The sequence below is a fragment of the Ischnura elegans genome, chromosome 5 (assembly GCF_921293095.1).
Source record: "Ischnura elegans chromosome 5, ioIscEleg1.1, whole genome shotgun sequence".
Classification (NCBI taxonomy): domain Eukaryota; kingdom Metazoa; phylum Arthropoda; class Insecta; order Odonata; family Coenagrionidae; genus Ischnura; species Ischnura elegans.
Genome location: NC_060250.1, coordinates 32284615 through 32309648, shown reverse-complemented (window position 1 = coordinate 32309648; position 25034 = coordinate 32284615). Strand labels below are relative to the sequence as shown.

The window sequence follows — 25034 nt, the reverse complement described above, 5'->3', positions numbered from 1 at the left end:
GCATGTGTAATGATGGAAGCTGAGAATATTGTTTGCGTGAAGAGAAAAATGAAATTATTAGAGCGAGATCAATAAGAAAAAATGAACAATGATAAATAAACGCATGCAAACAATCAATCGATCGATCAATAACAATTTTTTGGACAATTTTGACATATTTTTGCGCAAGCCCGAGTATTCCTCGGGAAATATTTCCCTCCAGGGACTCGGGCCCGATTAGAACTAGGACTGTCGAATTTGATTCCGTGGAAAAGAATTCCGTGCGTTTTTCTCGAGCCCCAACTATTCAGCCTTTTTATTAAGCTCTTTATTTAGTCTTGCGTAAAAGCAGGAATGGTAAGTGAAACGAAGCGAAAGGCAAGACCAGTGAAATTTCAATAGTTTCGTTCCCTGGAGCGAAATGTAGAAACGAAACGATATGAATTTAATCCCGGGGAGCTAAAGTCAGGGTCAGTGGCGCCGACTCCATGGGGCCTGAGCCCCCTCAAAAAAAATTCGTTATGTGTGTGAGGAAAAAATGTGTCGGGCTTGTCGATTTTCCCCGTAATATCCAAATATCGAGATCCGAGTTATCAGGGTTCTAATGCTGATCATATTACTCTTCTAAAATGCTTAAAAAAATTTACAACTCACTACTTATAAAATTTGTCGGGGCAAGATCCCCGGGTTGCCCCCCTCCTCCCCCAATATTTTTTGTAAGTCGGCATCCCTGCTCAGGGTCGAAACGAAATCGGAGTCGAAACTACTTCGGGTCGAAACTTAACTAAAACTCTGGGACGAAACGAAACACAGATAATGTTTGGCACCGGAGGTAACACGTGCTTCACCTTCGAACAGTTAAGTTTCGACCCACACACCGAGTACGAAGTGTGGTTGAATGAAGTAGAGGTTCGGCTACCGCCATTAAATGCATGGTGCACTCATATTTTTACTACTAACAGGGGAACGTTGAACGCAGACTGGCTGTTTATATGTTTAACCTCTCTACATGCATGTCAAACTTCATGGGTCGAAACTATTCTCTCTTATCCCCCTCCACTCAACTTCTGGGATCGAAACTTAACTATGAGGAGCGGAGTTTTGATTAATTTAGTTTCGTTCCCGGGAGTAAAGTTTCGTCCCGGGTTGAAACTGAACCCCTGGGTGATTTTAATTTCGTGCGGAAACGAAAATATACCTAAGCCTAGTACTTTCGTTTCCCTCCGGGTCGAAACGAAATATTTTCGTTTCGTTTCACTTGCCATGCCTGCTTAAAAGGCGATGTCATTTAGCGGTTGCTGAATTTCTTTTTCGGATTAGGAAATGTTTTATTAAAACAAATCAAAAGCCCTTGGCTTCTCGCAACCTATACATGTAAAATCCACGGGCTTCAAAATGTTACGACGTGGGACCAATCCCCAGTGCGAGTATAGTATGGCCTACAGCTTCAAAATTCAATGATGGACGAATACTTCTTGTCCTTTTTTCTCACTGACATGCCTCGAGTTTATTGGATTTGTATGTCGAGGGAATGAGAAGGAGAGGGCAGGGGGTGGGATTTTGTTCTAACTCGAGAAGGACCGGGGTCGCTGCATAGATGGACCCATATCCGTCATTTTAGCGTGTGGTAATCATTTAAAATATTTCTTCGTTTCTGTTAAAATTATTAGATAAATTCACTACACATAACCTTTTCCTTATTTTTTATACAACTGAGTAATTTGTTACTAATAATTTTAAAATGAAAAATTAAAAATGAACAGCGGTTACGTCTCTCCTGCCTCGTCTGCCTTAGCTTACCACACGTCAATCATTATGGCAGATACGCTGTTTATTTTAATTCAAAATGTAATTTTCAAGGAATTTCGAATGCATAAACGTGCTAATTAAATCATCAAAATGGCCAGGTTGCCCGTCAATATGACAAATCAGGTTCCTCGAGCAGTGGCGTAGAAGTGGTGGGGGGGTTTTGTGGAAACCCCTCCCCCCCCACCCGAGAGCTCAAATGAAATTTTAAAGTTAAATCCATTTTACTTAATTGGATTAATATTACTCATAGAATAATGTAAGGATACATGAAATATCCCCCAGAAACCCTTTAAACTCACTGTTTTGAACCATTAATCATATTTTTTTTTCTGGGGGAGGGCCCCCGCACCTCCCACTTTCGTGGCGGGTATTCTATAACCCCCAGACCCCCTGAATTAGTTGCGCATAAACCCCCCCTAACTTTAATTCCAGGCTGCGCCGCTGTCTTCGAGTGCTAAACAGAATTAGGTACAGCAATTGATACATGGGCGTACCAAGCGAGGGGGAGCAGGGGCAGCTGCCTCCCCCCCCCAGAAGCAAAAGTAAATTTAGTTCAAATCGAAATTTTTGAACAAATTTTCTTATAATTCGAGAAAATTGATATATAACATATATAATTAAAATAGAAATATTGTTTCGATCAAATTATTTTAAAAATTAATAAAGCGCTGTTATTTTTGTTTCCTTAACTTTTTCTTTGTTACAACTTGTACGACCATGGTATGTCCCCCTCTAGTTTTGATCCTGGGTATGCCCTTGAAGTGATAGAAAAAGTAAGCAAAAACTTGATGGCCAAGGGGTACTTTAAAGTGTGTCTCAGTTTTGTGCTGACATCGAGTGGAAATTGAAATGCTCCTCTAAATATCTATTCGATCACGTTTGTTTTCTTTACCTAATTTCTCCACCAAACTATGTTCAGAAAAAAAATCACTTGTACCCCTTGGCGTCTCACTCACCTCATTTGTAGCTGAATTATTTGCGCTATGAGGGAAGGGTGGGGAAAGAAAGGCTGAGAGAAACTCGGCTTTGCCATTAGCCTGATCTTGACAAAAGGCGCCGAGGAGACCACGGTTTGAATTTCCATCCGACAGTACTAACAAGGAGACATCGCCAAAGTGATTTTCGGGATCTACATTCGGATGTTATTTTCTGAAACTATATAGGTAAGGTAGAAAAAGTGTCACGGTCAAAGTGTCAAAAATTGATATTAAATTTTAAAAATCGTGAAGTAACTAAATAAAACGAATGGGTGATTTCAAAAATTAGAAGAGAGAAAAACTATTTCCGACACTGGGACTCGGTCCCTAGACACTTTATACAGATTTAATAACTAGTGCCCTAGACCACACCGCCATGGCCATATTTGAGAGATGGAGATTACTCAATGGATGTGATGCTGCGCGAAATCTTTACAAGCGAGCATCTCTCGAACCCGGGCATATGTGGAAGAAAGCCGTGACACTTTTTCTGCCTTACCTATATAGTTTCAGAAAATAACATCCACATCCAGATCCCAAACATCACTTTGGCGATGTCTCCTTGTGAGCTTTAAGTGGCCTCCGATGAGCACTCCGATGAGGAGAGGTCAGACAGTCTCTGAAAAACCTCTGCCATCGCCAATATATGAACTCGGTGAATGCCTCACTACTTTGAACCCGGAACATGATGATTTTTTGTGGACATAAGCCTACATTAACGCGTCTTTTAAGAAAATCTACCAACATTCGATCAAAGTTTTAGTGAATTATATTCTACCGCAGTGGTGTAACTATGGGGGGGGGTGGGGGAATGAGGAGGATAGACACCCCCCAAGCCCTCAGAGAAATAAAAAAAATTTAAACTATTGCCTACATTTGGTATTCAATAACTGCATCAGCTCAAAGTTAAATTTAAAATGCAAAAACGATGCAAAATGTATTTCCAGGCATGTCATTTTTCAAAAGTTTTCCCGGACCCCTTGGGCAGCGTATGATCCACGGGGCGGAGGGGCCACGTAAATGCCTAGGTTATCCTTTCATGCAGGGGCGGATCCAGGATTTCTTTCTGGGGGGGGCACAAGCAAGGCCGTATCCAGGATTTTGTTCAGGGGGGGGGGGCACAAGAATACCTCGTCATACAAAACGAACGAAATGATAATGGGACCGTATTAAAAATCTATCAAAATTTAGACCGTATTAAAAATCTATTAAAAATCATATTTTTTAGGGTCTGGGGGGGGGGGGGGGGCACGTGCCCCCGTGCCCCCCCCCCCTGGATCCGCCTATGCTTTCATGACATGATGTGAATCAAATAGCCATACTTGAGACACAAGATATTTCGTCGATATGAACAGCGATAGTATGGCGAGTGTGAAAACTGGATAGATCGCGAAACACAGCCAAGCAAAGGAATATGGATTCACACACTAATGACAAGATAATATCCGCATAGGGTTCACTCGAGGATTGCATTCCTGCTCAGTGCTAGCTGCGTTTTTTTCCAAATAAAATAATCTTTATGACCTCTTGGTTCTCAGACATTTTCTAGGAATTTTTTCCACGTATGTCAATTTCGAGCTTCTCAAAACTCGTCGGTGTCCATCTGCATCGGCTGTATTCTTCGAATTAGATTGTCTTCAGCGGTTTTCTGTTTTGGGAGTGGGCGTGCAAAAATATTTTAAGGATAATTTTATGGCAGCGGAAAACTTTGATCTAATAATATGAAAAGAGAGATAAAATAATTTATTGGATGACTATTTATTGGCTTTAAATTGTTGGACTAAGTTAAGAATTATTAAAAAAAAAATATGATTCGAACACCGAATTATTCATCAAATTATTAAAAAGATATATTTCTTATTTATAATAATAACAAATTTTGGATGGCTATTGTAATTATTATATAATCTACAATATGTCGGTTGGTAATATTGTGTTTCTAAATTTTAAGTACTTAATGATAATATGTGCTACCTATCAAGTAAAATACTACGCTAGTAAACGCTATTCAAAACTATAATTTAACCTTTATATTTCCTTCATTTTAGGACCATGACATCTCGGTCCTCCCCGCCCCAAACATGGCGCCAAGAACAGCCAAAGGTATGTGAAATATGCTCTTTTTATTGTCCCTATAAACTTTTTGTTTCTTAACCCTTGCACTTATTTTTCACTTATTTAAAATGAGAATTTTCTACTTAATCATTATAATTGTTGTTGAAAAAAATAAATTCCCCTAGGCCGTACTATTTGCTGGGCAAAAAGGTGGGAAATTGAAAGGATGAGAGGGGGTGCAAACCTGAGTGTATGTGTGATTGCGACCCACGTGGGAATTTGTTCCTTGGAGCAAATCCTCTAGGTGCGTGAGTGAGCTTATGCGATTGATTGTTTCATAGTGTTTCAGCTTTATTTTTGTGTATTTAAATTGTTGGACCTCTCTGTCATCCTTCTAACTTCCCAGCCCCCCACCTTTTTGCTCAGCAAAGAGTGCGGTCTTGGGGAATTTATTTTCTTTCGACTGTTAAACGGCCGTAAATTGTTCAATCACCTGTATAATTATTTTGGGTGCTATACATTTTGCCATTTACCATACAGCATAAAATACCACGTAGTTTAAACATATCCTTAATAGAGCTTAAAATGAATGCGTTATTGATATTGCATAGAAGCAACATTGCAAGCATACTGGGTTAAACTAGGCAGAATAATGGTATTTTCCCCGCTTTGAAGCCGTGTTGTTATCGATAACAATCGTCAAAACGTTACGGATTTTTTTTATTTAGGAAACTCCTGCCATACACCTGATACTATTTCCTTTTTAATATCCTGACAACAAATGTCGGCCTTCATCTCGTATTTTCGGCTCCACCTCTAAGGGCTTTGCATAGTACACTAAATACTAAGCCGTTTAATGTACTGATTGCACTGGAATGTCGTCAAAGTGAATTTCGTGAAGACTAAAGAATCGCTATTGTCATGTTTGTGTGCTCATTACCTCATTGGTTTTTTCGAACAAGATGTTGACGTCACAAGTCCACACTGAGGCACATGTGGCGAGGGTCGTGCTTACTAAGTCACTGTCAGGAGTGAAAAACCCATATTTTGTCGCTGGTCGGCGACGACGAATGTCAAAGCACTGCAGAAACAAGTGACTTTGTATGCAGTCACGCGCACGGGTGCAAAGTTAAATACACCAAAGGATGAAGTTCGTCATTAAAAAAATATTTTACTTAGCCGGGATTCGAAAGTTTTGTACCAAGGGCGTACCCAGGACCATAACTAGGGGGGCAAGCCATAGTCTAGGGGGGAAAACCAAGTTGTAACATTAGTTTATGAGATTATTTCCTTGAAAAAATAGTTTTATTTTAGATACATATCTTATACTTATACATATCATTTTTCGTGGGTTTAATGAAAATTTGTTGAATGCTTTCGTTTAAATTCAGTAGGTACTGATTTTGCTCAAAGACTTTTCCGATTTTTGCTTCTAAGGGGGGAAAGGGGAGGGAAGACAAACGATGGTAGTAGCAAAATGGACGGTAAAACTTTTGGCAAATAAAATTTATGACTATTGGCTTAGAGGCGTAACTGCCAGATTACATGACAGGAATTGTGAGAGACAAATTCGATTCTTGAGATGGTTAAACGACTTCCTTTGGAAATTTTGCCCATAAAAGGCTATTTATAATTTTTAGAGACAAGTAAGGTTTACACATTTAATTCGTTCATCGATTTTGATATCAATAACAGCGATAAATAGTTAAAAACTGCGACAAAACAATGATGAGGTGGAAGCGATTGATTCTTACACCAAATATATATATGGTTACATCATCACTATCACGTATATACATTCTAATATAATTTACGCATTAATTTAAAATTTTTAGGAACGGAAAATCACCATAGCGTCCATCCATTAATTACGTGAGGCGATTTCTACACTCCCTACCATCCCCCCTTGGTGAGATATCGTGATAAGTATTTGGCTCGACCCCCACCCCTTTCCTCTAATGTCACGAGAGATTGTTCAAAAGGCGTATTTTTAGTGTAAATACGGTAATATGTGCTTAATTGATTTCTGTTAATTAGAATAACAATTTGAGATCAGTTAAAAGTAGTTTCTAAGATAACTGAGATCGCAATTGTACACTGTTTCTTGCGGAAAAAATTACGTAATACTTGCCCGCACCCCTACTCTCCGGCACAGGAGATTAGTTGAGAATCGGTTAGATCGCCCTAAACGCCTGGCGTAATTAATGGATGCCCCCATATTGGTTGAGAGTAATCAATGAAGCAGTATCAATTTGGCCATACGTGATGGTGCTACGGTAAATTGCTGTATCTTCTGTTGCATTTAATCTTATACCTAAAATTCATTTCCCAGGCCAGAACACCAGGCCACCTCCTCGCTCCAACCCTGAAGATTGCGTCCATGCAGGTAGGATACCTTTTTTCATCTTAATACTCTTATCACCGACCAAAATCAGGTAATAGTTAAACCATAAATTCGAATTTATAGTAATCGAAGTTATCCGAAGAGAAATCACCAAATTTTTTGACAATCAGTCTATTCAGCATTTTCATTATCACATACATTCAAATACCTAAAGAAAATGGGAATATACCGGTAATAGCCACGGTGCAAACTTTACGATATCACCCGCAGATCGCACATTGTGCGAAAAGTCCACAGAGAAAATCATTAGCTTTGACAAGGATTCGAACCCGGATCCACCGATTTTCGATCGAGTGCTTTAACCAGTTCAGTTACAGAAATTTGTGGACAAGGGCGAACATCTCTTACAATTAGTGTTCAAAGCTCGGGGCTTTTTGCTAATTTTGAATTTGTTAAATTTGGACTAACTTGCTCTCCCGCTGTGACGAAGTGCGCATGTGCTGACCATTCCAGCTTGTCAGATATTGCCCACAAATATCTTGGCAGCTAAACTGGATAAAGCACTCGATTCACAGTGATTTCGGAGGAAGAAACCGAACAAATTGCGTTCGGTTGAGGAACAAATTCATTCAAACCAAGGTTCATATCCGTTTCCCCACAACTGTTTATTATTTTCTTCGAAATTTTTATTTTTCCACTATCTACTTATTCTCGGTTGGTCATAATTCATATTCACGCATATCTTTATTAAAACCCTGTTCAGTGCTACAATAATACTAATTTTATTTATCTCATGATATCGTAGACCATTAGCGCTGCGATCCTTCGATCAATAAGTGTTTCTTTGTTAAATTCGCGTAATATGGTGCAGCTAGCGTTAGTGAAGAGCACCTAGTTTAATTGATTGAATATGAAATAGTTTCTTTTCAATAAATAACATGCTCTTGCATAATTTTTGCATATTATTTTTCAACATGAACATTTTAGCTAAACTATGGGTTGACGAGGAATCTTTGTCGATCACAGAAGATCGTTACACTTCTAACTTCTAATCTCTCTGAATTCTAAGATCGCTCTCTACGCGTTTGCCCTTTAATATCCTCCACGGTGTCACTATTTTTCGCTGAACTCCAACACTATTGCCGTTAAAATCACAATGAAATGTATTTTTTCATCTTTTTTACGAAATGGCATACATGGGCCAGAATGGCATAAATTAATTAGTAAATCCCAAGGGAAGAGATCTGGTCATAGTAGGGGTCACTGGGGTAATGATGGTCACGTAAGGGAAAATGAGTGTAAAGCTTCACTTTGTTTTATATTTGGAACGCATTCGTGTGGAAATGCTTACATTTAGTGGGTATAGTTTACCTATTTCAGACCTCAATTGAACCTTAATTAACCTTAGCTATTGAAAAATTAAAAATATTGCAAAATCAGCTTTGACCTGTATTACCCATATCCTGGGGTAACAGCAGTCGCTAATTTCATGTCCGACTAAATGGTTGTAAAATAAGAAATATAAGGATTTTAGATGACTTACTGGCACATAGATTAGATATCGCCGCACAGAAAATACCTGCTTGCCGTTTAAATTCTGGAACCAACCGCTTTCACTAAATGTCTCGGAGCGATTACCACTCTCGTCTTTTTCTACTGATTCACCATGAACTTTCCGTATGCGTAGACCGCTTGGTTGAAGTTGGTGCGGCTGAGGTCACTGATATTTTAGCTTCGTCTTTATTCAAAATAAGGCATCGTGAGTTTAAACTTCCACGCAATATCGCTTTGACGCTCTCCATTTTCAAAGCAATTGACCTCTCTCAAGTCCTCTTCTAGGTTTATGGTTTTTCTTGATAAATTCTTGATTTTTCTACACGCATTCCTATTTTTTGCCATATTCTCTTGGTTTTTACTCTGTATGGCTCTATCTAAATCACCTTCTTCTGCTGAACTGTATTCCTGAGACGCAGAAGGCCTATGACTGCGGGGAGGGAACGAAGCCATTGTGTTTGAGACTCTATAGCGGACCCTTTTATGTGTTGATGCTATTCATGCGCAACTCGGCCACCGCTCCATTTCTCCCCCGTGAATACCGATGACCTTGAAGGCTTTAGCCTAGACCCTCTACTTGGAAGTCAATCGCCCGGTAACCTACGACGGCAAAAATACGTCTCAAACCGTATTGCTGAAAAAAAAACTCATTTCCACTATCCCCACGCTTAATTAACGATCCAAATTATTTATTATCATTCTGTTGAGGAGACGAGATAAATCTTCGGTAGGCCGGCTATCTGGACCCAATGACGAGTAATACTTTTGGCCATTGCACAGCAATGAATTTCGATATATATATAAACAAAAAAGAAGATTTGAGGCAAGAAATAATATTAATATGCGTAAATTGATAGAAATTACGTGTGTACTTAGCGCAAGTTCACGTTTTATCACGAGAGCGTTTAAAATTTTTTGATTAGGCTACACTGCGTTGCAATGTTTCCCCGAGGAACGAATTTGCGCTATATCGAAATTGCGCTAATCGAAATTGCGCTATACGAGACATGGGTGTACTCTCTTGAACAATTTTATTTTGTGTGTGTGTATTTCTATTTTTTTATGTGACTCACGCGAGCATGATAAATAAAAATTATTCTTGCCCCTGGGTGAGGACTCCAAAACACAAGGAATGTTCCTCCAGTGTCACATTCAGATCTCTTTCTACTTTTGGTTGGTGATAGTAAACAGATACCCACGAGGTGTAGTTTTTGTTTCAGCTACCAAAGCTCAATACTTATCAAGAAATTTTCGATGGAAAATACCACGAAAACACCAAAATTCATGCAACCTGCGGTGCAAAAATAGCCCCTTTTCTTTGTTACAAGGATGAATAGCAATAATGGTGTATTGTTGTGCTGGGGTTAGCTTAAATTTAGTTTCTTTCCAGTCACTTTCCGTCGCTAATATCTCAAAAAGTCTTGAGCCTTGGCAGCTGAAACAAAAACTACACCTAATGGGTATCCATTACCCATCATCCAACCAAATTTGAATGAGGTATGGTGGTGACACTTGAAGGACTTCTCTTGTTAGTAAAACATGAGCTAAAATTGAAAATACAATGATGGAACTTAGGGGATGGTACTTACTCTAATTTTGAATGGGATGTAGGCAGATGTAGATATTATTCCAGAGAGGTGAGGCACAGGAAATACCGGTGAAACAAATTGGGAACGAGGGAAGGGTGCTTGGAAGAGGGGAAAGAATGATAGAGGAAAAAAGGTTGGTGGTGTGTCAGTGGGCACTGCTGATCTTGGGCACGGAAAAAGCTGAAAAATCCTAGTTGCATGCCTGCTCCAAAGTCCTTTAGCTATTGGGGATACATACATAGCAGGGTGCTGTTTTTGGGTGCCAAATACAAGCTAATTCGAGGGTGTAGAGGTTGAAGGCAAGAGTCAATGGAGGGGAGGGATGCTATAACCGAAACATTGAAACAATCATTAAAGAGTGAGTTATGAGGCAAAGAATGTTTGGCCACAGGGAGTAATGTATGGGGGAATGGGTTTGTGATAAGTTTGTCTTTATGGGAAGGAAAAATGATTTGTAAAATTCGGTTGACCAATAGAATAAAAGAAAAAGATTGCAACATTTGGCAAACTCCTGCCCAGATCTTACCTGCATAACTTTTCCTAATATTTAACTAATTCATAGAGTTGGCGGGGAAAAATTTATTCGTGTGTGGCTCTTGACCAGTGTGGGAATGTTGACTGACCTACTGATCCTGTACTTCTGCAATACCATTTATTTAGTGGTAGGGCCGTAACTCATTTTGCAACGCATCAAGCCTTGCATGTAACATCAAATTTGATGTTCAAAATTCATCTTGTTAACCCTCGCCGTGTTGGCAAGGAAGCACCACAGTGAAATGCGAATAAAATGGTATGGAAAGGCTTACACAAAATCCTGGAGGGTCGTAGGATGCTTAATAGTAAAAAAAAAACCCTGTAAACTGATATTAATGTTGAGTTGAACTGTTACTCCGGCTAAGTTTTTGGGGGAAATGGGTTATGTGGTGGCAGGCCTGGAACCAACGCTTTTGTTAGGGGGGGGCAAAGATCAGTTGGTCATCCCCCTCTTTTCTCTGTTCCCATCAATGAAATACATCTGTACCCAATGTTTTTGAAAAGCGTTTGTCGACATTACACACCATATGTTTGCTATTAAGGAGTTTTATCGATATAATACTTCAATAATTTACTAGGTATTAATTATTTTTAACTAATTATAAAAATTAACTTTCCCTACGCTTCTTTCACTACCCTCCCCTTATGGCGTCGTCAGGCGCCATCTCCAAGTATCATACGGGTTGTGGGATGAGGTGGTGCCAGCGCACGTAGTGGAGTGGTTTTATGGAAATTTTCCATTACTCCACTCTCGGGATAAGGTAAATATTTCGAAGCCTCTCTAATCAAAGTTGGTCAGTATACAATATATGTAAGACAAAGGGGCGTATTACGAACGAGCGGGCGGTACGCTACCGCCGGGCGGAGTTTTCGTTCGGTATACGGTATCATACCGTCCCTTGCGATTACGAATGGGACGGTCGGTAAGTCACCGCCGGGCGGAGAGTACGTTTCAGGGGTTCGGTAAGGAGCGATGCGGCGGAAGTGACGTTTGTATGAAAAATTCTGAGCTCCTTCAGCCCGAAAATGGTGTAACCAATGGCAAGGGCGTGCGGTGTTCCAATTCCGCGGCAACTGTTCCTAGCAGACGAATATTTCGGCAAGAGTTGTTGCCAGTCGATAAAGACAATTAGTGGTATATATGGATTAATAAGGATGTGTTCTTCGTTAATTCACCTTAAAAGTTTGACAAATGAACGAATTTTGCTCCTCAATTCTTACTTATAGGATAAATAGTTGAATAAAACAATAATTAGCAGTGACTTGCGGAAGATATCATCAAAAAATCACGTATGAGCAGACGCAGGTAGTGACAAATTGCATGGCAGACCATCGAAAAATTACGATAGAAGTACTTTTAGGGCCAACGGGCAAGGTGAACCACCAATTCCATTGTAGCTTTGACCGAAATGTCCATTCTTAAAAAATATATAAAAATCCACCACGAATACTTAGCTGGAGAGCCTTAATCACAGACAATATGACACTCAACATCTGTGAAATGACAAAATATCTGTTGCTCTGCATTCCTTTCGTGTTAGTAACGGGGTTTGGAAACCTAATGCAAATTCAGAGAACAAGAAAGGCACTTTTAAAAATAATGAAAAATAACTTTTTGGCTGTTATCTATGAAAAGCAATGGAGAATTAAAAAACACAAGAGATTCACTTCTGGTTACAATAAAATTTTATTTCAATATAATGTGACAGAGTTTCACCGTTTCTTTGGTTTAATCACGGGTACAAAACCACAGCAAAACAGTCTGCCCACAATAAACATGTGAGATCGCGAATCGGTTCCGCGGCAATCACACACACAGGCTACAACTTATTTCAATATTTCAGGTAAAATCCACAATCGATACAAGCTCACACCATTATAAATAATGGTAAATAGGCAAATACGATCATCAAAAACTGGAAGTTACTACCATTCTTATATTCACCACGTAAGCATTACAATCAAGAGCTCGCTATGGTGAAAACCAGGGGCGGATCCAGGATTTCTTTCTGGGAGGGGCACAAGCAAGGCCGTATCCAGGATTTTGTTCAGGGGGGGGCACAAGGATACCTTTTTATACAAAACGAACGAAATGACAATGGGACCGTATTAAAAATCTAGCATATTTTTAAGGGTCTGGGGGGGGGCACGTGCCCCCGTGCCCCCCCCCCTGGATCCGCCTATGGTGAAAACAACTATATAATCACTGATTTTAAGCCTCACATTATCCTACGCAAGTGGCACAGGTGACTTTTCTCACTACAACTCCTTGGTACGAAATTGATATACTAGTATAAACAAATTTCACACATGGCTTTGAACTTGACAGCTTGATAGTGAAATGTTATCTCTGCGGTGAATGACGAAGGTATAAATGCCACTGACAATCTTTACATTACTATCAGACACTTCTCGATAGCGTAAACCACGGTTTAAAAACCAACCACAATGGAACAGTGATAACTACAGCTCTTGGCAGATGTTTGTCAAACTTTGTGCATTACAACCACTGGTACTGTGAATAACGGTAGTTGTCACATTGAAAATAACACTATTTTGAAACAAAAGATGTTCGTAGAAATCTCCAAGCAGCGAGCAAAAGTTACATTCACCTCACAATTCAAGCAGTGATAACGTTGAAAATAACACTACTTTGGCACAGAAGATTTTCGTAGAAATCTCCAAGCAGCGAGCAAAAGTAGTATTCACCTTGCAATACAAGAAGTTGTCACGTTGAAAAAATAATATTTTGCCACAAAAGATGTTCGTAGAAATCTCCAAGCGGCGAGCAACAGCTGTATTCACCATACAATACAAGCACAGGCAGTCCTTAACGACGAATTTTCCGGAAACTGTGAAGAAATGGAAGATGTTTTTGCATATAAAAACATAGCGGACATTAAAAAACATCCATATTGTTCTAATTAAATAAATGAATGAGGGTCAACTTACAATCAACGTATCCATCTCCTACGGCCGTGGCTCAGACGGCTACAACGTTGTTATATGGGTATTATAAATTTTTTTTTCAACTGCTCCAGTCGGCTCCAGTTTTATATTTTATACGCTTACTCAGACATTAATATTATAAATAACACAAAATATGATAGCTTCCGAGTTTCTATCGTCGGATATTTTGTTTTAAAAACGCCAGCTCGACCCGAAAAATGTAAACAGACGTCCGCCATTAGGGGGTCGGTATCTCACCACCGGGGTAGCTGGCCGTGGTATCATACCGACCCCTAAGCGGTGGTATGATACCGACCGGTGGCCACTCGTAATCTCTCGGGGGCGGTAAATGCGCTTCGGGGCGGTATGATACCGCAGGCGGTATCTCACCGCATGCGGTGAGCCGTTCGTAATAGGCCTCTAAATAAAGGTTTGGCTTTTCTATGGTGACAAAATTTGTTATTGATTCTCTTCAAATGCATGCCTTTATCTCTATTTTTACCATTCTGTGTTTTTTTACTTATACTTCATCTCTTGTTGTTTCATGCTTTAATCTTGACTGACTGGTGGTTTCAATTTTTTAGCTCAGCAACCAGTTTATGTTGCACAAGACCCATGCAATCCATCACCATGTGGCCCCAATGCACAGTGTCGTGATGGAATTTGCACATGTGTGCCTGAATACCGTGGGGATCCATACCTTGGCTGCAGACCAGAATGTGTTCTTAGCACTGATTGTCCCAGACAGGGCCGGACTGGGACCTCTAAAAGGGCGCTGCCTTCAACGTAAGAAAGGGCGCAGCCCGCGGGTAGGGCTGTGGGATATTGCTTTGAAATTTAAAAAGTAAATTTTGAAAAAATAGGTTATTTTTTTGCAATGGTTTCAAAAAAGTTATTTAACTATTCCAACGCGTATGCGATAGAAGGTACGCGAATTTAACAAGCGAATACTCCAAATGATCATGTGTAATTGGCTTCTACTTAACATGGATATATTCTAAATATTTTATATTTTAATATTTTCAAAGATATTCATTATCAATATTACAAATTACACTACAACCACTATTTACAATGTTTGAATAATGGAAAAGATAAAACTTGTAATTAAAATTAAGGCTATAAATGGGTTTTATTTATGTATACATTTATGCAATCCAAATCGTACATGAAACAAGAGACGTATTCAACTGTTTTATGAAATAAAACTAATACAAAATGAAACATATCTTTGTATAAATACAAAACAGCCTCTGAAAACTGAAGTTATCACTAATTATTGTGAAGGCCACTTTTTTGGAGCCCACATTAATTATCAGAAGGAAAGTAGACGCTTCATTTCCTTGCTTCGGAAACAGAGTTCATCTATAATTTTTTCATTGCTTATCTTTGTGACTAATTTTCGTTCCGACTGCATCAAGAGGAGAGCTTCCAAATTCTCATTTCTCATGGATGAACGAATTCTCGATTTTATGAGCTTGAGCTTTGAAAATGCACGTTCGCAGATCACTTGGGTCATCGGTATTGTTAAAAGGAACTTGTAAGCCTTATGGAGTTGCGGATACATTAATGAGTACATGTTGTACTGATAAAGTATCTTGTATGCACATTTAACATAGGAGTGGCATTTGTTGTTGCTTTTACACCAAATTGTTTCTTCATCTTCATCTTCTGATTTAGAAGTTAAACTCACGTCAATGTCACTGGAGTCCTTCTGAAAGTGATCTTGTAAATTCATATTAAAGCTTGGCCATTGCTCAATAAATAATTCCAGTTCTTCCTGGAGCTTGCCTTTGTCAATGTTGGGGATCACAGAGCATATTTTTTCCAATGCATGTTCTGGTATTCCATTTGTTCTTAACTCAGAGAATCTTACAGGATCAAAGCATGAAAGATCTTGATAAACCCGATTTTGATCAGAAAATCTTGCTTCCATACTGGCGTTAATTTGGTCAACAATCACATAAAACACATTAACTTTAAAACTCTCTTCACTGCTGAATGGAGTTTCTACGACCTCATCACTTGTTTCATCAGGCATTTTTTCCGTTTTTTCTGTCTTCTCGCGGAAAAGTATTGTATTCCTGGAAAACTGTTGAGCGGACGTTAAAATGGAGCGAATTTTGTTTCTAAAGATCTGCAAAATCGTGCGTTATCCCTGAAAATGATGTTACTTCAAAAAATCGGGAAAATTTAATGCTATTGCATTTATGCTCTTTGAGCGACCTCTAAGTGTTAAACAATTGAGGTGAAATTTTTAGGATATCCATTCTGCACCCTAGAGCATATTTTAAGAGGTAGAAATTAAAAATCAGAGAAAATATAAAAAAATAGGCAACACCCTACCGAGCAATCCCTAATAGCCGCTGGATAAACTCGAAGAACAATCGCCTCTCGTTTGGCGCCATGTCGTCTGCATCATAGGTCTGCATTCAGCGCCGCCACAGCTGTCAACGTTGTCTCGTAACGCGCAAACCTTAGCAATGGCGCAGTGTGTCATTGCAATCATAGCATGTCGCTGTCGTCTTAGTTACTGTATTATCAGTATAAGTTGTTTTTGTATACAAGTGTTGGGTTTTTAATTGACTGGAGCACCTTTTAGAAAAGACGTACTTGCGCCTTGCGGGCGCAGGAACGCATTTTTCTAAGGGCGCACCCTTAGACCACGTTGGTCTAAGAGCGCACCGGCCCACGGGCCGATGGGCCGGCGGGCCAGTCCGGGCCTGGTCCCAGAGACAAAGCTTGTATTAGGCAGAAGTGCGCAGATCCCTGCCCAGGAACTTGTGGACAGAATGCAAGGTGTGAAGTGGTGAACCACATACCAATATGCAGCTGTCCTCCTGGGTATTCAGGAAATGCTTTTGTTGACTGCAGAATATACCAAGGTAAAATATGACATTACTTTAACTCATAGCTTTTGTATGTTTTATATTGTAATGGTTCGAACCGCGAGAGCCGCCCGCTCGTCTCCCGTCTGATCTCTCCCCGGACATGTGATAATTAGAGGCAAAGATTATCGGTGAATAAAAACTGTGAATTTCGTCATAAAAATCTGTCAATTTCGGTTTAAAATTTCGTCATACAGTTTCAATTTCGTCACTAAAAATACAGTTTCGTCATAAAAATTCACTCGTCATAAATATTCCTTTTTTTCCCCAGAAAAATAATTTTAACAATAAAAATGCTTATTGCCATATTAAATATATTTTTAATGATAAAAACCTTGATAAATAAGGGTCAAAGCAAATGCTAAAGGAATAAGTTAAGCATTTGTTAGATACACTTACTGTAAACACTCTTTGCTATGTATGTACATATTTCAACCTCATAACGGTAGAGAAATGTGGGAGTTGTACAGACGGGGAATATTTTTGATTGGTCTAAATTTCACTGTCACATTGGCCTGCATGATGTAAAAAATGTATAGTTTTCACGTAACACATTGATTACAAAAGTCTTACACAAAAATATAATATCAACACTCACAAATATAAACGTATTTATCTACTAATACCTAGGTTGCTTCTATCTATAAAAGTTTTTTTTTTTTGGAATATGCCATCTGAAATTATTCACACTCTGGAATTTAAAATTGGCTGAATCCTTCTTTTACTGGAATTGAGATCCATTGTTCAGACTTGACTTTAATTCTGCATTTTTTTTTAAGTTCAGTGGTTCTTTTATTTATATATCCATGCATGGAAAAAAACTCTTTTTGCATCTACATTTGCCACAGGTATCCACAGAGTTTTCACACTATTTTCTACAAATAGGGAAAATCATTTTAAAGGGCAAGAATTAGTGCAAGTACTGAAAATTCTTTTCCTTCTTCCTGAACTGGTCTAACATAGAATCCTTTGAAGCAGAATAGCCAAAAAGTTCTTGAGTTTCTGTTAATGATAATATGAGGACATTAGCTACAATTGTGCCTCAGTCCTTCACATATCAGTTGTCAGTATACACCTTGTGTTGAATGATCTTCCCATGGCTGTAATAATGTTCCTCCCTGGGTCACTGTATACAAGGAATGAAGACTTCATATTAGTCTTTACACCTATTTGCTTGGGGACCCAGGGGCGCCGACTTATAAAAAATGTTTGGGGGTCCCATATCGGAGGTCTTGCCCCGGGAAGAGGTTAAATTCAAAGTGTGCCGCAGCACCGAAACACTACCATGATTCACACGACTTGATTCAGTTGATTAACCTCATAATTATTTGTTTCAACACACTTTGTTGAATTTATTTTAAAAGGTAACTTTCGTCAAACATGGGAAATAAAAATTTCCAATATATTTTTGTGATTTCACAAAGCATAATATAACTTAATTATTTTCTTGAATTATTGAGGGGGCTCCGCCCCCCCCCAAACGAATCTTTGAGGGGGCTCAGGCCCCATGGAGTGGGCGCCACTGTCAGGACCTCACAAATGGAAAGTTGCACTGATATTTTGAGATTATTAAGAGAAGATTCATTTTCTTTTCCAAACTGTGCATTGCTGACGAGGGTAAAGGAATTCAATAAATTAAGGTTGAGTCGGTTCTTAAATTTTTTCGGTTCTCGATAAATACCGGTCTGGTTCTCCCCCACCGGTTCTCAATGCTCAGTTCCAAGGATGAACTCTAATTATCTGAATAAATGGCAAATGTAAATGAACAACCACAAGATGTGAATGAAAATAATTTCACAAAAGATGTTAATCAGCAGGAAAGCTCTGTAAAAAAATGACTCCATAATTTTATTTGCCAAGTAAAAAAGTTAAATAACACGTTGGTAAGAGTTGATGATCGACCAATATGTCTCATTACATCAGGCAGCCATGGGTTCTTTCACCAGGTTTTTTGTTTTAACATGTAAGTCAGATCAAAATACATTCTGTAATGTAGCTAGCTTATTATGTTGCTTTAATTGACAACTTAATTTGCATGCTTCACTGTCACAGTTCTTATAACCTCAACAATAAACTACTCAACACGCCGGTACAGCGACACCGTGGATAAACTGAGCGGCCACGAATTAACGGAAAATTGTAATGCGGTGTTGCATTCTGCAGGATATCCATCCTTTTCCACGCCTTGCATAGGTTTATCAAATTACGAATCGGCTCTCGAAACACATTTTGCTCGTATGTCGAAGAATTACTGTATATATACATGAATCAATTATAAGACCACTCTCAGACGAAATGATTTTCCGCGGGCGCCCTCCACGGCACGGCACATGGCGTTGCAGAGAGTCGTCTCGTCAGAAAGCCGCCTGAAATTCACGTGAACGGCGGCCGGCGAAACAATGCAGCGTAGTCTATATTGCGTTCAAGGGACTGCACCCCCCGTAGACGGCGCATCGCCGGGCCGGATTGAAATGGGCGCCGCACAGTGGTCCCAAATCGAAAAAAGCTGGCCAAAAGTCGTTTTTTCGAAAATTTTCAAGGAATTTTTGAACCTTATTTTCGGATTCTACAGGATATGGTCTACCAAATACACTACTAAGTTAGTATTTTTGTTCATCAGAGCGGCTGCAGTGATCCGTCAAACATGGAGCATTCACCGTAAAAATCACAGTTGCGTGAAATCGGTCGATTTTGAGGAAGTTCAGCGTCATGCAGGACAACCTTTACGCGGTATATTTGGCCAAAAACATTTTTAACTACAAATATAAACATTATTACATAGTGAGACATAAATTTTATTCGGATTTTACTATGTTTACTATTTTATATTGTGACGGGTGGTCACGATATTTTTTCTTTTCGTCCCATGTCAGCGCGCCTCACGCGGCTACGATCTTCCCCGTGGAAGATTACGTGGATCGGGCGAAGTGACTCTGACCTTCATGTAGTATAAGACGGTAAAATACCATGGTTTTAGTTCCCATTCAATTGTACCCATAGGATGTAAGGCGATCACGCCACTTGTGCAGTGACGTGATTGGCTAAAATTCAAAGTGAGTGACGTGTGTCAGCTTTCCGTAACGGAAAAATCGGGAATAGCGAGGTTACGTGGTAGGAGGAGAAGTGGGGATGAAGTTAGTTGGTGAACGGACACGGTACTGGTCTGTTGGTCGAGAGGGAGACAAGCCGGTCTCGAGGTACCAGCAGAGAGAGAGCACATAATTGGGAGCTGGCAGTCAATGCTCAGCTGTGAGAGGGAAGGAGACCCAAGAAAGGCAACGGCTGTGATTGCAGAGGTGTGTGACGGAGAGCGACCGGGGGAAGTGGAGCAGTTTCTGATTCCGGAGCACGGATAAAGGTGCTGGCCCAGGCGTTTGAGAAGGCGACATCTGTGCCGAAAGTGAGGCCGTCGCTGCGCTTGTGGGCCGTTTTCATCCGGAGCAGCCAAAAAGCTCCCCGAATCGCTGGCGACGGAGTCGTCGGGAACCACAGACTGCCATGCCCATAAGTATCAATCTCCAGTAATTATTCCCGTATTATCACATTCCCAAGTGCTTCAAGCAGTACCAAGAGGGTAAAGATTACCACTCTAAAGTCCGTCTACTTCATCCAAATACCGGTGATTCATGTAAAGACCAATCAAGTCACTTTCGCAAGAGTTCATGCGAGACTGCAAAAAGTCAATAACTGCACCGAGTTTTTAAATAGTTAATTGAACAGAAAAGGACTATTGATTGCACGTCTTACGCCCGTAAATAAGGGCAATTTAATGTATCATAATTTCCCGTCTTTCCAGGAGGCAGACGAGGAACATGTAATGGCTTTTCAATTCTTATTTCTTTGTGTCATCAAGGGTATTTCATCTTTTTGCTTGTGTTCATTCATCCATCATTAGTTTGTAGATTAGGCTTAGTATTGTTCAAGGGTGATTTTCATCAGTGCGTTGATGGTTTTTCGTTGTTTTCGCCAAAGTCTCAATAATAAATGGTGATTTTTGTGCATAATGTAAAAGGTCAGTGTTCATTCGTCGGATCCTCAAACCCTTGTCCGTGCGTGAGTCAAACAACCAGTGTCCGCATTGTCATATTGTCCACCCGTATTAACAATTATTTAATCCTGGGAGTTTGGAACGTCCTTGCTTCTACCGGCAAAGCTAGTTCGTGGGCCGCGGTTTTGGGTGGCGCCCTAATAAACGATCTAAGATCGTATTCTTCTGCAATATTTTTCCCAAAATCACATTCTACCGAAACCAGATTTCGGAGTGGCGAGCTGTCGGGGAAGGAAAGAAGGAGGGGGTAACACTCGGGAGCGTGAGGGCTGAGACGGGTCGACGGGCTGGCAGGGAAACGGGCCTGTTCCGTCACAATATATATTTTGTAACTTTTAGTGTTTTTTACCCGAATTTTCAAATAAAATGTACAATATCGTTTAGAAAGGCACGTGAATGCACGGTGTCTTTTGCACCAATACAAAGGGAAAAGTATATGCAACGCAGTAGTGAAGAAAATTTTTGCTACTAGTTGCTACTCCGACCTCAGCATTGATTTAACTGTAATGATGCAATGCGCTGACGCGGGCGGCGGCCTGGCTGGCGCGTGGTAGGGCTCGAGGAAATCCAGTATTTATGGGTGTTATTCAACATTGTTGGATATTTTATTTCTACAAAAAATATTTACCCTATGAATAAACATCTCTTGTCATACGTAGAACGTTTTATCATTAATAGTTTCCATTTGACCTTACCTTTTATTTACGCGTGCCCATGCTCTCATAAAAATTGCTTAAGGACTCGAGCGGAAGGATATATTTATGGAACGAAAGTTCGCAGATGTGCTTATAGTATAGTAAGTAAAACATGAATGCATTCAAAACAAAAAAGAATCCCTCAAATGCTACTCCACCCTTTCCTTCCGTTAGACGGGTTAGTTTTCGCCCTCACGCGGCACATTGTCCCTCTGTCGCCTCCTTAGCGGCCTCCTCAACCACATGCAGGGCAAACGACGGCCGAAAAGGCCTAGGCTATTGATTGCGCCCATCGGGAAAACACAACCACCGCTCTCTGTACACTTGTTATGAATTGCACTTTGGCCACCGGGGATGAGCGGAGTAAGCCTTTTCACCTTTCAAATGTGATATTTCCTCGAAAATGGAGATAATAGCATCGAGAACCTCACACTGTGGAACCCACAAATTACTTCTACACATCGCTTGCCCGAAATTTTCTCGCCAAAACTCAGTTTTACTCAGATTTTGCCAAACGAAAGACGTGAAAGTTAGTTTCCTCAAGCGTGAAGATCGAGTCTTGATAAAGTCGAGTATCCTCGAACTTTTTAAAGAAGACTTGTGGGGTTAAAGAAGAGTGCTCATAGTGTTTTAGTTCGATAACTCTGAAAATTTTCACGCGCCTTGAGGTGCATGAAAAATTTCTTGAAAGTGGAAAAGGGTCCGTATCGTTTAAAAACCAATACTTATTGGATTGCTGGAGCAACAAGATAGAGTTAGATGAGGACGTTAATTCAAAAGTTATCCTAAAAAAATTGCGGAGAAGTGTTTTTTCTCTCAAATTATCTTCGCCGGTGGAAGGAAAGAAAAAGAAATGACAGGTTTTTTAGAAGAAAGTTCGCTGACTGCCTAAATGAGAAGTTGAAATTTCCTCCGCCTTTATTTAAACAATTTGAGAAGTCCAGTGAAAGGGCCTAGAGAAGGAAAACGGAGGATCTTAGAGCTAGCACATCGCCAGTAGAGCATCCATGAGTTATCGAAGCAAAGGTGATGAGTTCGTGGCGAAAATAATAAATGAGGTGACAACAACCACTCTCTCAAGAGCGCGGCGAGTGTTATCAAATTGGAGAGCCAAGGATGTGAGGCAAAGTAAAATCTCCCACGAAGAAGCCCTTTCCATGATCGTTTCTGGCAATTTCACGAAACATCAGTACTTGCTCCTCAATAAGACGGACATCTAAAGAAGCTGCCCTTCCTATTGTCCACTTGTCCGAGGAGGCAATGGAGGCGAGGAATAAGGACATAAGAAGATTCAGGGAGCACCATGCAAGGAAATTTTCCTGGATAGCAACGAATGAAGACCTGTTTAAAAGATTACTCCTAACTTCAGATGCAATGATATCAAGTATTTCTAAGGCTCAAAGAAGGAAATTACTTCAATTACCAGTCGAGGTAAAGAGTTTATTAATCCTGGAAGAATTGAGTGGATGACGACTGTGATGAGGATTTGTCGGATAGTGATCATGAATGTATTTAAATTTTTTTCGTAACAATGACTGAGAAAGATAAGGAGAAATGTTAACTTATTTTTTTGATAATTAAAAAAGCCCAAATTAATGGAAAATCTCATTTAATTTTTCGTACCAAATCATGTGCTCGTTAAATTGATGCCTCACTTCGTAAAGAGCTTATTGCAAGCGTATCAATAAATTTGGCGTTTAACTTGAGTTATAGGAGTTATGAAATATTGTTTATAACATTTCAATGATTGTAATAATGCCTCCGTTGAAACTTGCGAAATACGGAACCCCGTTTAAAATTGCTTCCAAATCCATTGGCACGTTACAAGGAACTATAAAATTGTCTACTTAATTAGAATTAGATATTTTAATTTTTAAACAATTAATGCAGTTCAATAATATTAATAATATACTTATAGTATAAATTTCCAATTAATTTTAACTTATTTTTCGTATCAAATACGATCAAACATATGAGAAAGTAGAAAATGTTCTCTTGGTTCATTCAAAATAAGTTGTTCAAAATTTGTCCAAAAATAAACAATGCAGTCATTTTATATGCATTTATGTATGTTTTAAATAACTAATTCAGTTTTATGATATGTATAATTTTAATTTACTATCACCAGTATAATCTCAAATTCCAATGTTAAAAAAATTATTGTTTAAACAAAATGTGAAATAGCAATAAAATTATTGCAAATACATAAAAAATAGTTATAAATTCAGAATAAGCGGGTCAAAAACAATAAGAATAGACCTTTAGGTCAAATATATACATAATAACAACGGCGTAATTAATTTTGGCCAGCTTTTTTCGATTTGGGACCACTGTGCGCCGTGCCGTCAACGGCGCGATTCGACTCGTTTGAAGATATCCATATAGACTGATATAGACCGATAGTCAATTGAGAGACCGTCACCGTGCTGTGGACGATGGCAGATGAAAAGTCAGCTTGTTTGAAAGCGGCCTACGTGGCCGCGGGCATGGAAGAAGGAGGAGTTAACATCCTCCTCCTTCCTCCATGCCCGCGGCTACAGAATGTTACAATGTTGGCGAGAGCGGCAAACTGACGAACCCTTAAACGCGCGAGTTAGCAAGCAACTCTCAAAATAAAAAACATGGGCGCCATGCAATCGGAAAGTAATACATGCGTTTTTTTTATACTTTTTTTCACTTTTTGGCCATGAATACGCTGCAGACCATTTCGGCTTTGGGCGCCAAATTCAAAAATTCCAGAGCCGGTTGCAAAGCACCGTCTACATGCGATCGGTGCTTAATAGCGGTTTTTAAATAGACCTTAAGTGACGAGGTGTTTTTTATCGGTAATGACAGAAAATATAGCGCCAAATTCGCAGAAAAAGTGCTTAAACGCGAAATTTCGCGGAGCAAAGTGAATTTCGCGCAGCCTTGGAAATTTCGCGTTATAATTCGCGTTTCGCGGTTCGCGAAAATTCGGTGCCCCTAGTGATAATTAATTCTCCACTTCCCCAAAATATAAGAATGCCCCTACTTAGACTTACCTTTTCAGGGCTCCAAATCAAGTCCCCCAAATGAACGCGCCCACACGCACACTCACTTACAAAAGGATTGAAGGCACTTGTGGCAATAGCAAAGAATAGTAAATTCAAGGAAATCCTTTTCACAACTGATTTAAATAAATTAAATGACATTGATTCAAAAGTTTACACAGAAACCAAAATATACCCCAAACACAAATGATAAATCCCTTTCCATAATACAACGGCGTCACCTCCAACATGAAATTTGAACATCCGTCATCTCCTTCAAAATCACAATCTCACCTTATCAATGAATATTATTCAAAGATCTTTCCCAATAACAAAATACATCAATGCGTCTTGGTTCATGAACAACGTGAATAGTGTGAAGTAAGACTCACAAAAATTACGTGCAAGGCAATTATGAAATTATGCGTTAGTCAGTTCAAATGGCCACCCGTCTTGAATTAGGGCTCAATGATACGCCAAGTAACTACTAACATTCAGAAGTATTGCTCAATCTCCTCAACGCTAGCACTTAAGTCTTGCAGGGCCGTGACTAAGACCAGTCAACAGCGAATTCACTAGGGCCTTTAATGGAGAGTTCACTA

At 39.6% G+C, this 25034-nt stretch overlaps 1 protein-coding gene across 1 annotated transcript in view; it reads left to right on the top strand.

Annotated features, from left to right (window-relative positions):
* Positions 1-25034, top strand: part of LOC124158663 (neurogenic locus notch homolog protein 1-like) — a 41976-nt gene that overhangs the window by 813 nt on the left and 16129 nt on the right. Inside the window, exons 2-5 of the mRNA XM_046533875.1 lie at positions 4814-4868; positions 7153-7206; positions 14375-14527; positions 16517-16675. Of these exons, the coding sequence (XP_046389831.1) occupies positions 4847-4868; positions 7153-7206; positions 14375-14527; positions 16517-16675 (388 nt within the window). The 5' untranslated portion in view covers positions 4814-4846. The remainder of the gene's footprint in view (positions 1-4813; positions 4869-7152; positions 7207-14374; positions 14528-16516; positions 16676-25034) is intronic.